We start from the raw sequence: 14,204 nt of genomic DNA, 5'->3' as shown, positions 1-14,204 counted from the left end.
GGTTAATCACACTGGTTTTCGTAAAAAACGTTCCGTTTATCTATGCACGATAAACATCACAAATTATAGCTGATAATTTGTAAGTGGCTACTGTAGTGCAAGAAACACAAGATTTACTCACCAGATACTTTTTTCTTGCTTGAAAGTAGCTCACAAAATCACAGAAAAACGGAAAAGTGGTCATGAAAAAACAAAAACTGCTACTTGTCTTGTTGCGTGCTTCCATTTAGCGGAAACGCTATGAAAGTGCATACAGAATGTTGTGGTATACTCGACAGATAGAGTTAGTGGCTTGTATGTGGTAGAGCGAGCTCTCTTAAGGAGCGACAGCACCGAGAACGTGGAATCAAAAGTGGGACGTATATGTCCCGCTGGCCGACAAAGGGTTAACGCAGTAAAGTGATATCTTCACTAAAGCTTTTTGAGTCGACTGTCATGTGGTGCCATTGAGGGGTGGCGTGCTATCAATCCTAATTACCGTTAGTACAGACGACCATTTAGATCACTGGGATATACGAAACTCTGAGCTATTCGATAAAGTATTACTTTGACCGAGAAACAAAGCATATGTGCCTTTTTTATATGGGCCATTTTAACGCGGTTTTCCTCCAAATATTAGTAGGATTAAGGTCTTTATTTTCGTTTCTCCTTATCAATAAGATTGATCGTCAGACCGTTTCGCCCAGCTAGCAATACTGATAGAGTGACAACTTGTTTTTTTTTATATTCAGCACTTTTCCAGTCTTCGTAAATTTACAGTTCGACTGCTTTCTTTGTCTTCGTAACAAAGTAGTGAAATACGAACAATATTGCCACCCGATTGCGGAAACCACAGTGCAACGTCCACTCACGTGATTTGTTGACCGCTTCTACGATCTTCTCTGCCAAAGCTCCTTTGTAAAAGTAGTCAACACCATTGTCTATTAGTTGTTGGTAAGTACTTGCAAGGTCCGGATTTTTCAGAACGTCGCCTTCAATCAGGGGATCATTGCTGCCCATTTTGAAGTAGATGTCCCTGAGTGGAACAGAAAGATAATTGATCTTACTCAAACTAATAATTCCTAGGCCGCGGTGACCTCGTCAAAGTATCAACACAGGAAGGAGAACGTTCTGGGAATCGCTCAAAAAAGAAGACAAACAGGAAGGCCTCTGCAATAAACACGGGAACAACCAGCACAGAAAATGACGAAAAGCCAGATCATCGCCTATACCGTGTCACGGCGGCTGGACAAAAAAAAAAAAAAAAGGCGTGGCCTGCCGCGTGCATCGAAACCAGTGTGATCCGCCGCGGCGCCACACGCTGGGGGCTGTTATCTGGCATCGGCATAGCAAATGCGTCAGGAACGCGCTTGGAACGCCGTCACGCGTGCAAGCTGACGCGTTACAACCCCCTCAGCTAGCGCCGTTCGGCCCAGCCAAGCGGTCGACAATGCAACTACGGCCGTCACGTTCACTCCCATAGCAACGCGCCCGACGCGGCAGGCCGCACCCTTTTTTTTTTTTTTTTGATCCAGCGGCTGTGATCGTGCCATAGCAAGTGATCCTCTGGTTACGCACGTCGCAGCAAAAAAAAACAAAAAAAAAACGACGAAACAAGAATGCATAAACCTAAACTTCCTGCGCCCTTCCGATCAGGACGTGAAGAAATTCTTTTTTTCTGATTCAAGGAAACCGAAAGCACGTTTACACTTATGCTGCGCACGCGCACAATCTCGGCGCTTTCAATTATCTGACGGCTACGCTCTTTGCTGACCATAGCGCATTCATCAAACTGTGGCTGGCAACCGCAATGACGAAAATAGACAGCTTTAGCATATCGTATAGCTGCGAACGCAAGGAGTTAGCCTTAGCGTTGCGTGCTCCCCACTGCGCATGCGCTGTACGTAACCGGTACTGGGTCTCTTACGTAGGTACGCTATTTTCAGGATTTAGCTTTAACGTTAGCGCTAGCAAGAGATCCTTACGTATAGGGCAACATGACGGCGCCCGTCGAAGTGATCGCCGCCCACTTCGGATCTCTCGAGTCGTAGACCTGCATGCACTGTTCGGCTCATTTGTTGCGTACTATAACGTTCGCATTTGCTTTAGATGTATGTAATCCTGCTTCGACATAGGCGTACTGGTGTCGAATTGGCACTGCTTTCGGGATGCGTTCTCGCTTAGCGAGGGAGTAGGATTAACGAGAGAGTTTGCTCACGTTTGCTATAGCTTCGTCGAGATGACGCCCAGGCCTGTATCTACTTTTTGGTTCATTCGCCCGTTTCAAAAGGTACGGCCATAAGTCAAGCCGAGGCGTGTCACGTTTGCCGCCGCAAAATAAACTGAAGTGCGGTCGGTGCTTTGCGCACGATGGGCGTGCGCTTCACAACCAAAGACGACATGGACCTCTTCGAACATCTTGATGACGCTGTATATGTTTGTTTTAGCGTTAGCGTTTCGCTCTGTTCCACCATTCTAAACGCTTAGTTCGTGCCGCGCAGTTGTCTTTCTTAGCGTCATCATTGCGTCGCACGCTAACACTAACCCAAGTGTTTTACGCTACACCAAAACTCTCTAATGAATGCAAAGGTGTCCGCTCGCAGCTCTGAAAACTTTATAACCATGGTCTGTTAACATATCGTTCAAGCATCTCCCGTTTTGTCTGACGTACATTCAGCCTCATGAGAGTGGCACGGAATTCACAACACCCCCGCCACATTGAAAAAACTTATTTCACGCCCTAAATAATTTAATAGTTGTTCTACAACCAGCTTCACTTTCCTTTGCCAGTAAGTGCATTTGTTGTGACGACATGGCCACCGCGTATAGCTGTAGGGAACACTGTGACACAGAATGTGGTCACGTGCGAGCAAAACATCCGGATGCTGTGTCACCCCCTGTGTCTCACGGCGTATACTGCTGCTCGTTACGCACAAGTTGCACACAGGAAGACCAAGGTGCTAGAGAGAGCGCGAAAACGCCGCAGTGACCACATGACCACTTACGGTACCATGTCGTGACGACACGTCCCGAGAAAGGAAACGTAAACGGGCTGTATAACAGCTGCAGGAGTAAATTATTTTGGGCTTTATGAGGTTTGTCAGCATTTTAAACATGAAATGCTTTTTTTTAGAGTTCAGAGGTCGAAGAACTTCATTTAAAGCTAAAAATAAAAGTGCGAAAATATTATGCCCAGTACCCCTTTACAAATTCCTACTTTTTCAAGCTGTTCAGAAGCAGCAAAAGCTTTATTCTATATATAAATCGATGTACAATTTCACCGGCTTATCAGTAACGTTCTCTTATTTTTTGCGTTCGGACTCAGCGGGAACGACTATGTCTTTGAGCTATAATTTGAATTGGTTTCACATATTCCTTAATAATTTACCAAACTATGTCGCTGTCAGTCTCAACGCTTGCGAAATTAAGTCATCTGTCCACAAAGAAGGCCGATAATTGGCAGCAATACTTTTTTCCTCCACCTGTCAAACTTTCACGAATTGGCGTCAGCGAATGTGAGCCAAAATGAAAATTAAAACACCAGATATATTTACTTTAAAGCTGGAGTGCCATTGATGTGCTTGTACTGATATTGTATGGCCTTGGATAAATAATGCGTAACGCCGATGCCTTCCTTGGCGAGCTTTATAGAATAATTAAAATGTTCCTTGAACTCCTTGTTGCTGAATTTCTTCAGGAGAGCCTCGTAACCGCGGAGTTCTCCAGGGACCGCCACTGCCAGTCCACCTGCACAGACAGCCAGTGCAAAACTAAAAATTATGATATTGCGCAGTGTCGCATAGAATCGTATTTCTATGGTAGCGTGCATAAGAAATCCCTGTCCTCTACTCTAGTCTCCTCGCTCAGCTGGCACCCCTAGCACCTAGTCCTTCCTCACCACTAAACTTAGGTGCACTATCCGAATACAAACAGCACACCACGAAATTGCAAGGATTCCGTAAATATTCCCCCGGCAGGACACACGCGCTCTCATTTCAGCGTGTGTTTGCACCCTCGCCAACCACCTTCTTAGTATGAAGGACGTTGTGCTTTGGAGGCTTCGGGTTGGGGTGGCCCTTACACCAGCGGTCAGCTATTGTCAGATCTGGCCGCATGCAGTTTCCACTGGGGTGCAACATGTCCAAACTACCCCCTTCCAGTGACTGGAATAGATGCCTCCCATTTGAAACGAGCCAAAGCTAAAGAACAAGATCTGAAGAATGCCACATGAAGATGGAGGAGGGGGGAAAGACGAGATGGAAAAGCAGAGTAAAAAAATTGCATAGCTTGCACTGGAAGCGCAATGCTAAAGAGACAACGGAGCTGATGGGCACCTAGCTAGTCCTGGCTTTTGGGCTAGTCTAAGCACTACCAAGTCATCCCCAGCATTTCCCGGAATTCATTGATTATTGATCGATTATCGATTAGCTATTGATTGGGTATCGATTGCTTGTCGGAAGGTACTGGCCACGTATTTGGTCTAGGCTAAGCACTACCAAGTCATCCCCAGCATTTGCCGGAATTTATTGATTATTGATCGCTTACCGTTTAGCTTTTGATCGGCTATCGATTGGCTGTCGCAAGGCGTTGGCCACGTATTTGGGTTAGGCTAAGCTCTACCAATTCATCCCAAGCATTTTCCGGAATTTATTATTGATTGATAATCTATTAGCTATTGATTGGCTATCGCAAGGTATTGGTCACGTATTTGGGCTAGGCTAAGCACTACCAAGTCATCCCCAGCTTTTTCCTGAATTTATTGATTATTGATCGATTATCGATTAGCTATTAATTGGCTATCAATTGCCTATCGATGACTGACTAAGCTTAAATGGTCCTAACCATGCTCAGATGCCTGGTTAGGACCACTTAACCAGGCTCAGTTCCGGTAGTTTGCAGGGGTATGTGCCATTGCGCTTGGACTCCCCTTTCTGCACTGCCGCCAGGATCGGCCCACATTTTTGGATTCAGCAGACACATTACGCCCGGTTTAAAAAGCTGAGCTGTGAAAAATCGAAGCCGCTTTCTTAAAGAAGGGCGGTTGCATACGCGAAGCTTTCTCCCATGCAAACTGCATCAAAGTCAAAGTCGAAAGCTACCGACCACGCAACGAACCCAAGAAATGCGGAGCGGCCCGATGCGATGCATATAAGATTTGATTGCTTGCTTAGGATTGCATTTTTATGAACGTTGCAGTTAAATGAAGACACATTTAGTTAAGTTGCATTGCCTTTATTTTAGATCATGTAGCCGTTGATTACACGCACACTCTCACACGTTCATGGACGACTCTACAGTTGCACTGTATTGCCTTGTGTTCGCTGTGGTAGACGGTCAGAGGTTCTGCCGTTACGGGCACGATCGCGCTCGCGCTTACGTTCGCGTACGGGAGCCTCTTCGGCCGTGTACTGCACCCGTAGACTACCCATGGTGACAGCCGGGAATGCATTGCGTGAAGCGCGTAATGCAATGCAGATATTTACAGTTCGTCTGGGTAGCGTGGCGTTGCAGTTCCCATTGTGTTTATCGGTACAATTAACTGCGAATGTAAACTTGTAAAATTGTAAATTGTAAATTGTAAATTGTAAAATTCTACAATACGTATGTCGTGCGCCGTTGTTCCATTGTGTGCGCAGATGCACCGATAGTTCCATTGTGTAAGTTGGCTTTCCTGCACTGCGTTTTCGATGCTCACGTACGAATCAGTGAGACATAGAAACTTCGCTTTGAAAAAAAGTAATGGGAACATGACGCTTGTTTCATCTATTATATTTCTGCGGGCTAATTACATACTTTGGTGCTGCTGACGAGTCAACTAATATAGGCGACCTTTTTCGTGTAGAGGTGCAACGTCCGAGTGGTGTTCAAGAGCTACCAAGTCAAGATGATTCTTCGGTCGGCCTCCTTGAGGATACGACAACGGGTGAGCTGCTGAATCTCGTTTGAGATAAGGCTTTGCGTCTCCCTCGGAACTTGTTAAACGAGGTCCTGCGAAGGTGAATAGCCCAGTAGTCTTATGCTGGTACTCGAGCTGGTGCCAACTGGTACTCAAACGAGCGTTCGGACGTGCTGTGCTATTTGGCCAAAGACCAACAATTATTCAGAGCATTGGGATGCAACGCAGCAACTTTCGAAACGGAACACCGTGGCGGAAAGTCCTTTCTGCTTTATGCCATAGGAGGAACCACCAAATTGAAATATTACGACCTAAACGTTTGACGGATCTTCTGATGACATAGAAGAATTGATCGCTTTTTATGAGGAGGCAGCAAAATACAATTAATTGCTATTCGCACACGAACGGGTGCTAAAAATTGGGCGACGTTCCAATGGAGTAGCAAGAAATCGGTATGAGTGGCACTTACTAAAGCATGTTTGGTGCAAAGCACCTTGATGCACGTGGAAAGAGGGATTCCGGTATTCGATATATTTTAGACGATATATTTTAGACCAAAGCTCCAAAATGATACGATAGCCTCCGGCTGTGCAGACTATTAAGCGATTAAGAGCCATACGCAGCTGATCCCATCTTCAATGCCTCGAATAGAAAGCATCATTAAAATGACAACTGAATGCACCTAGTTTTCGATAATAGATCTGTGCAAAGTGCTTCTTGAAAATGCTACTCCAAGAAGAAACCAAGCAATACACCGCCTTTTTAACTCCATTTGACATTTCATTTATGAGAATTGTCTTCCGCTTGGCTGGAAGAACTTGCCCAACTGGCTTCAGAAGATGACGAATACGGTTGTGAACCCTTTTCTTGGTCGCTTCTGCTATGCATACATACGCGACACCATTCTGTATTGTAAGAGAGATCTTGCTGCCTTACTTGAAGCCATGATCAAAGTAACATTCAAAAATAGATAGCTTTTAAAAAATAAAGTGACCTTTTGGGGCCGAGAGTTAGATGGTACCACGAAGAATACCAAGCGTCCGCGGTGCCCATAGCTAAGCTTGTGATGACATCTGACGCATAATCGCTTCGTGTGTTTTTGGGACTAGCTGGATATTTTAGAGCGTTTACCCGAGACTATGCTATCAAGACATTGTCTTAGCAGTACTGGCTCAAACGGATGTACCACCCTGCTGGACAAAAGAATGTGATAGCGCGTACGAAGATATAGAGCAGATTGTTTCTTCTGACTCTTTATTTTGCCGTCTGGTCTTTGGAATAATTTATCGGATAATTGTCCAGCCTTTCGAAGCCGCAAACTACAGGAATGGGAAGATCTACGTACTGGAACACTCAGCTTCACTGCCCCATACCTTCCAGCAGCTATTGGATTGAAAGAACGAACTATTCGGGACATGAAACAATATATCAGCATGTACTGAAGGTTTCCACCAGTGATGGAAGTGCTGCCTTAAAGCAGTGGTAGCTCATCACAATTAACCGCTCAAACACTAGTCTAGGATACACAGCACTCTTTGTTGCATCTGGAAAGCCAACGTATCTTCCTGCAGATGTGCTGGTGTGTTTCTTTTCGCTGAATATGCTTATTTTTGGAGTTATTTTTTCACATTTACAATAACAATGAACATTTCATTTCGGTATTTATATCCCTTATCTTTCAAGAGTTAACCTTTATTGCTTGCCGCGCACCATTTTCTGCTTGTGCAAGTGGTCTAGGTGTGCACTGCTGGCCTCTCATCTTCGCAGCATTCCCAGTGATTTTCGGACTGCATATCATTTTGTTTATGAAAATTCCTGTTCATCTCGGGACAACTGCCCACTTCCCACTTACGATGCGTACGATCGCGTGCAATATCAGCTACAAGACGGTGTACGTGTTCAAAAGTGCCCCAAGACTATACAGCGGTGCCGACATATGAAAAATTGTTATAATAAATACTAGAATTTGTAACGGTGTTTAGCTCTCCAATTATTCGTATGTCCGCGCCACCGTGCAGCCTTAGGGTGCTTTTGAACACGTGTACTGTCTTGCAGCTCATATTGCACGCGAGACTACAGCAGAAGAACGGCGGGATCCGGAGACGTCGGTTGACCGTCGACACTCCAATTGTGCGAGCTTGCATACCCGAGGACAAATGAACTACGCCCTTTGAGCGACATATCACGAAGCGTAGCTTTGGAAGCTTTCTCGGGCGTATTTGGGACGAGGCTACACTACAGAATGTTTTATTGCGATAGCAATTATATGGAGACTCCAAGCGGATTTCTGCCGTCGCCGTCACCGTGAGGTTCCGTATAAAGTCCAACGGCGATCAAATCGTCGCCGCGCGCCGTATGCTGTATGTGCGAGTACAGCGCCTAGAATATACTTTACAGTAAGTATATTCTAGGCACTGTAGTGCGAGTGGAAGCGCGCGTTCGGAAGTGTGCGAGTGCAGCCGCCATCGTCAATCGCACCAATGAACAAAACGAGAAAAAATAGTCCATCCCAAAGGTATTATTCGCGCAGAAGGCAGCCTGCGCACAACCCGATTTGTTTACACACGTGATGTCCTATAAGACGTGCCATTGACTGACTTGATTTGGCTCATATTGATGGGAACTGGGCCGTGTTATTCGCTTTTTTTATTTTTTTATTCGATACGCATTGTTTCTCACAGCGCGCTGTTTATAAGGTGGCTCAAACTGCTTTGATGGCTGCGTTGGCAGCAGCTAGGGTTGTACAGGCCAGGTGGCGGGTACCTTAAATCCTTCCCTACCACGGGGAAAATAGGTGTTTTTGTAGTTTATGCCACATTTTTTTCTGGTGGAACTAGTGCACTGAATATTTTATGTAATACATAATAAAAAATCTAAATGAATGCGCATTTCATCCATAGAAGTGCTACTAACGAGATATATGTCATAAAAAAGATATATATTGCCAAAATCAAGATTGCTGGGTAAAATTGAACAAATTTTTTGAAGAGACGCTTAGGTATCTACTAAGAAAAAAATGTAACGAAAATTATGAGATGTACAAGATGTATTGCCCTCTAATAGGCACTATCTCCGAAAAAAAAATTTGTCATCGGACAGGTATTCAGATACGAAAATTGCACTGCAAGCTCTACATTCACCGTGGTAGAATAGGAGAGGTGGCCAAAGGGCGCCGCTTCGCCAATCGACAGTGCGCCAATGCGGATCACGCGACCGCTCTCGAGTTGCCGCCGTTTAGCGTAAGGTGGCATCAGGGGGAGTCTGGATTCATTTTTCCGCTCCGCCGTTACAGTGGTTAGAATGGAGAGTGTGTTGAACGCGCCGGCTCGGCGCGTGGCGCCTTGGGAGGGAACTGCCAGGTGGCGCTGCCACACGCTTACACGTCGGCCACGACGGCGTCTAGGCAGTGTTGTCAGATTGGGCTATCTGTAGCCAAATTGGGCTACTTATATTTTCGTTTGGCTGTGTTTTATATGAGTTGGCTATGTGGCTATTTCTGGGCTACATTTTTATGTGGATCAGGGGAGCGCAAACAAAGTGTGTTTCAGGATTCACAGTACGTTCCACCAGCTATGGTGTAACTTTCTGTTCGTTTCCACATCTGCGTCCATGGTGTGACGCGATGCACCGGGTTTTGTGGTATAGTCGGATACAACGTAAGTCTCCTTTACTGTTTCCTTCACTTTAGTACCCACGCACGAACCCATATCAGTGGCTTTTGAGTGTTAATATTTATTCGCTGAGTCATTGTCATTTTTGATGAGTCATGCTCATGACTATGATTTCTAGCAGCATCCTTGTGTGTTTTCTTCACTTAGTGCACACGTTCCGAAACGATTGCAGTGGTTTTTGAGTGTTAATCTTTTTTCGCTGAGTCATTGTTATTTTGCTGAGTCATGCTCATGACTATGACTTCTACGAGTATGCTTCCTTCACTTAGTAACCACGTCCGAACACATTTCAGTGGTTTTTGAGTGTTAGTCATTTATGCTGAGTCATGGTCATGACTATGACTTCTACCAGTATCCTTTAGTGTTTGCTTCCCTTAGTACCCACGTCAGAAACCATTTCAGTGTTTCTTGAGTGCTATACTTTTTTTGCTGAGTCATTGTCATTTTTGCTCATGACTGATTTCTAATATCGTCCCTTCACTTAGTGCCCACGTTCGAACCCATTCCAGTGGTTTTTGAGTGTTAATATTTTTTCAGCTGAGTCATTGTCATTTTAGCTGAGTCATTGTCACAGATTTCAGTGGACTATAGACAGGCAGGGACAAGTCGCACGTTTAAGACAATCATTTATAATCGTAAAAACAAACGACAAAGAAAACAGCACGAAACAAACAATTTACAGCACAAGTTAATTCTATAAGTTCCCCAAAGTCCTCAGCTACCTTGAATTGATAAGTCCAAAATATTTACATTAAGTCCCTCGACGTCGCCACGTCACGCCGTCGTCGCGGCTTCCGACGACACGTCGTTGGGCCCGCCGATGCGTCGTAGACTCGACGTCGCTGTGTCCGACGTTCGGTCCACGGCTGGCCTGGTTTGGGGGTCAGGACGGTGGGATGACCGAGGCGCCTGGATCGCCCGATCAACTCCGCTAGCTAGCGGATCGTAGCCGCAGGGAATCCAGGAGGAGGCGCCGTCAGCCTGTAGCTGCGGCTTCAGGTGGGGCGTTCGCTCAGCTCACGGGTCGTAGCCGCGGCAGCTGAAGAACAGCTTCCATTGGGTTGCCGCCGTCTCCGCGATCCAGCCGTCCTGTTCGGCCTCCAGCTCCTTCTGCCCCTCGTCGTCCCAGAGCGTAGCTGGGCTGCTCTCTTCGGCTACGTGTCCCTTCTCCTATTGGCCACGTAGCTGCGCGTGCACTTTTGCACTTCTTCTTTCTTTCCCCCTTTATTAGCTCATGACAGTCATGCTCGTGACTATTACTTCTAGCAGCATCCTGTAGTGTTTCCTTCACTTGGTACCCACGTGCGAACCCATTTCAGTGGTTTTGAGTGCTATACTTTTTTCGCTAAGTCATTGTAATTTTGCTGAGTTATGCTCATGACTGTGACTTCTACCTGTATGCTTTAGTGTTTGCTTACCTTAGTATCCACGTCCGAACCCATTTCAGTAGTTGTGGAGTGATAATCTTATTCTCTGAGTCATTGTCATTTATGCTGAGTCATGCTCATGACTATGATTTCTAGCAGCATCTTTGTGTATTTACTTTACTTAGTGCCCACGTCCGAACCAATTCCAGTGGTTTTTTAGTGTTTATCTTTTTACGCTGAGTCATTTTCATTTTGCTGAGTTATGCTCATGACTGTGACTTCTACCAGTATGCTTTAGTGTTTGCTTACCTTAGTACCCACGTCCAAACCCATTTCAGTGGTTGTTGAGTGTTAATCTTATTCTCTGAGTCATTGTCATTTATGCTGAGTCATGCTCATGACTATGATTTCTAGCAACATCCTTGTGTATTTTCTTTACTTAGTGCCCACGTCCGAACCGATTCCAAGTGGTTTTTGAGTGTTTATCTTTTTTCGCTGAGTCATTTTCATTTTGCTGAGTTATGCTCATGACTGTGACTTCTAACAGTATGCTTTAGTGTTTGCTTACCTTAGTACCCACGTCCGAACTCATTTCAGTGTTTTTTGAGTGCTATACTTTTTGCACTGAGTCATTGTCATTTTTTCTGAGTCGTGCTCATGACTATGATTTCTACCATCGTCCTTTAGTGTTCCCTTCACTTAGTGCCCACGTCCGAACCCATTCCAGTGGTTTTTTGAGTGTTCATATATTTTTCCCTGAGTCATTGTCATTTTTGCTGAGTCATGCTCATGACTATGATTTCTATCATTGTCCTTTAGTGTTCCCTTCACTTAGTGCCCACGTCCGAACCCGTTCCAGTAGTTTTTTAGTGTTAAACTTTTTCTCTGGGTCATTTTCATGACCTACATGACACGCATGTCATGATATTCATGTGATGACGTATAATTTATGTTCGTCACATACTCTTTTCATAGTATGTCAATTTTGGTACATAGCAAGGTAAACGAAAAGACCATGAGAGCACAAAGTGGTAGGTGGCTAGATAGATAGATACGGTCAAAGTAGCAAATGTTAACAGCGCAGAAAAGCACATGGACAAGCCTGAACAACACACGCGCTCTTTATTTACTTCACTTTCTTTGATTTAGCCATACGATATGTACCACTGGGTGTGTGCCTGTTCATGGTCAATCCTGCCGAATAGGTATGCCTCACTATTACGAAAGAGGTATAGAATCCCTACATGTTGTGTTATGCGTTTCGTACTTTACTGTGCAGGCACCTATCATCTACATTTCTCCCTCAACAAGCATCGTAAATCGCTTTCGTCCACATCGCTGCGTACACGTTTCACGCTGCGCATCCGCCTCATTTGGAGTTAGTATTTCGGCCTAGCTTGCGAATAGACTGTGCATAACGCATATACATAAAAATTGCATGACGGCAAAGTTGCAACCTTCGTGGCGGATAAACGTAACATATTCTATGAAATTAGATGACATAGAATTAAAGTAAACATAGTAAAGGTATACACATACGCCGTTAGTTGTAAAACCTTTATTTAGCCGCTTTTGTTAGGCTTCGCTTCAGTTGCATTCCAACACGTGCGTTGGATCTGCACCTGTTGTTTTTCTGTATCAAACGTTTTCGTCCTTCAATTCTCTCGATACGCTTAGCCAGAGAAGCTTGAGCAGAATTAACTTAAGCCGTTGAATGACTTGACTATTCATGCTTTAACGCCGCTAACACATTACGGAACACTCACCTGTCATAGATTCGCCCTTTTTGTTAACAAACATGTCTTTCGTAGCCTTCGCAGGAGCAGTTTCCCGGGCGATAAGAGTGTACACTTTCTTGTCTTTCCTACGGTTGGAAAAATAGTAAATGTATGTGCTAGTTTGTATCTACACAAGCCGTGGAAAGCTGTTGGTTGTTGTAACACTGTTACTTACATGAGAATCTGGCTCGGTAGTTTATATGTATCTCTTAATGAGACAGCGGGAATGCAGAAATGTGAAATGCTCTACTTGGCTAGAACGTGGCAACGCTGAAAGCGTGGCCATGGCAGCGCAAACAAAGCCTTCGCAAAAAAGTATTGCGCTTCGCTAAATAATTTTTGAAACATTTCTTGCGCACGTTTGACGCTGAATGCAAATGACCATGCTTCGGCGTCTATGCATACTTCATCTTTCCTGTTCTTTCTGTCAATACTGCGCTGAATTCCTGCACTCGTGCAAAATGACAACTTAAGCTCAAAAAAAGACTGGACAGTGTGCGCACGCTTTCTCAAATTTCAAATACTGCGTGGCACGAATGGACCTGTTCGCACCACACCACGTAAGCTATGTCTACATGCTAAAACGCCGTAACGTATACAACAACCGTAAACAGATACATTTTAAGACTCCACGCTTTCTGGAAAGCCTGATAAAAACTCGCAGGAAGGCTGGTGTGTAACGCGAGTGTTTAAGCTTAAGCTGTGGTGTGTACTAGGCGTTCTTGCTGCCGAACTCAAGCTCGCTAAATCGCTAGTGGGTCTGAACGCTCCGCTTTTTTCATGACATTTCAGTGCAAGAGATGCACAATGACGTTCTCGTTTAAATTACTACGCTCCAACCCGATGCTCGAGCGCTCGCCGGCTTTCTAGGCATACTGTGAAGACGACAGCATCAACGTCAATGGGATGACGATTCTAAAATTATGAGCATCGTGTAAAGACAGCGTGACGACGACGAGATGATGACAATGGTATGACGACGAGTGTGTGACGACAATGACGTGGCGATCTCTGCATCACAACGACTGTTTACGACGACGACATGACAATGATGGTTTGACAAGGATCAGATGACAAACCAGGAATGTCCACAATGAAAGGACCATGATGGCATCACGACATACGACGACGACGTTGGCATTACAAGAGCGTCATAATCACGATTTAATGATGACAGCGTGAGTACGATGGAATGAAAAAGGAACGACACAAGAAACCTAGCGAATAATATGAGACGACAGTAAGACATGTGATCATTTTACAGGATACTGTCAATATTCATGCAAGACTCTGAAGTGCACAGGGAAGTGTGACTCACGATGTCACGTCATCGTCAGACTCGAGGCGGAGCGCTGCATCGCATTCTCAGATATTGCGTACCTCTTCCTGCTCACCTGGACCGCTTTCAGGTGCGAATGCTGTGGAGCGGGTCTGTAGGCTTTCAGCATTTTTTGTGCCATGGTGTCAAGAACGTCATAGTAGGTAGTATTTCCCATGGCTACGCGCACTAAGG

At 45.0% G+C, this 14,204-nt stretch overlaps 1 protein-coding gene across 1 annotated transcript in view; it reads right to left on the bottom strand.

Moving 5' to 3' along the window:
* Nucleotides 1–854: 854 nt before the first annotated feature.
* Nucleotides 855–14,204, bottom strand: part of LOC125943125 (scoloptoxin SSD14-like) — a 37,100-nt gene continuing 23,750 nt past the window's right edge. Inside the window, exons 3-4 of the mRNA XM_049661523.1 lie at nt 3,534–3,726; nt 855–1,015 (exon numbers count right to left, since the gene is read on the bottom strand). Coding sequence (XP_049517480.1) covers nt 3,636–3,726 — 91 coding nt within the window. The 3' untranslated portion in view covers nt 855–1,015; nt 3,534–3,635. The remainder of the gene's footprint in view (nt 1,016–3,533; nt 3,727–14,204) is intronic.

Source organism: Dermacentor silvarum, chromosome 2, assembly GCF_013339745.2.
Source record: "Dermacentor silvarum isolate Dsil-2018 chromosome 2, BIME_Dsil_1.4, whole genome shotgun sequence".
NCBI classification, from domain to species: Eukaryota; Metazoa; Arthropoda; class Arachnida; order Ixodida; family Ixodidae; genus Dermacentor; species Dermacentor silvarum.
Note: the sequence above shows the minus strand (reverse complement) of the source record. Positions and strands in the feature narration are given on the sequence as shown.